General features: G+C 63.4%; 1 protein-coding gene across 1 annotated transcript in view; it reads right to left on the bottom strand.

The window, feature by feature from the left end:
* Positions 1–621, bottom strand: part of LRFN2 (leucine rich repeat and fibronectin type III domain containing 2) — a 197217-nt gene that overhangs the window by 41761 nt on the left and 154835 nt on the right. The window contains exon 2 of the mRNA XM_006776308.2: positions 1–450. Within this exon, the coding sequence (XP_006776371.1) occupies positions 1–425 (425 nt within the window). The 5' untranslated portion in view covers positions 426–450. The remainder of the gene's footprint in view (positions 451–621) is intronic.

Below are 621 nucleotides of genomic sequence, written 5' to 3' on the forward strand. Positions count from 1 at the left end.
GCCTCGTCGGCGCCGCCCAGCTGGTTGTTGTTCACGATGAGGTGCTGCAGGTTGACCAGGCCGCGCAGCGTGTCCTCCCCGAGGCTGGGCAGCCGGTTGCTGTCGAGGTGCAGGGAGCGGAGGCTCTCGAGGTCCAGGAAGGAGAAGGGCTGGATGTGGCTGATGGTGTTCCTGGACAGGGTCAGGTCCACCAGCCCCGTCATGTTGGCGAAGTCCTGGCGGCCGATGTGGATGATGAAGTTGCCGCCCAGGCGCAGCTCCACCGTCCGCCGGTCGATGTCCGGGGGCACGAAGAGCAGCCCCTTGGACGGGCACAGGGTCCCCAGCGACTCAGACAGGTTCTGGCAGACGCAGTACTTGGGGCAGGCGTCGACCACGGCAAACGCCATGCCAAACGCCAGCAGGCCGCCAAGCAGGGTCTCCATGGTCTGGTCACTCAGGCTGCAGCGCCTGGAAGGGAGGGACACAGGTCAGGGTCAAGAGATGACTTCCCAAGGCCCCCGTCCAGAGCTTCCTCCCTCCCATGACCGTGGCCTTGGGGAGCAGCCATGAATGGCATCTGCTCATTGCAAGGTGCAATCTCTCCTACCAACCCCTCTAATACAGTTCTACTTTTTCTTC

This window comes from Myotis davidii, unplaced genomic scaffold, assembly GCF_000327345.1.
Source record: "Myotis davidii unplaced genomic scaffold, ASM32734v1 scaffold167, whole genome shotgun sequence".
Taxonomy (NCBI): Eukaryota; Metazoa; Chordata; class Mammalia; order Chiroptera; family Vespertilionidae; genus Myotis; species Myotis davidii.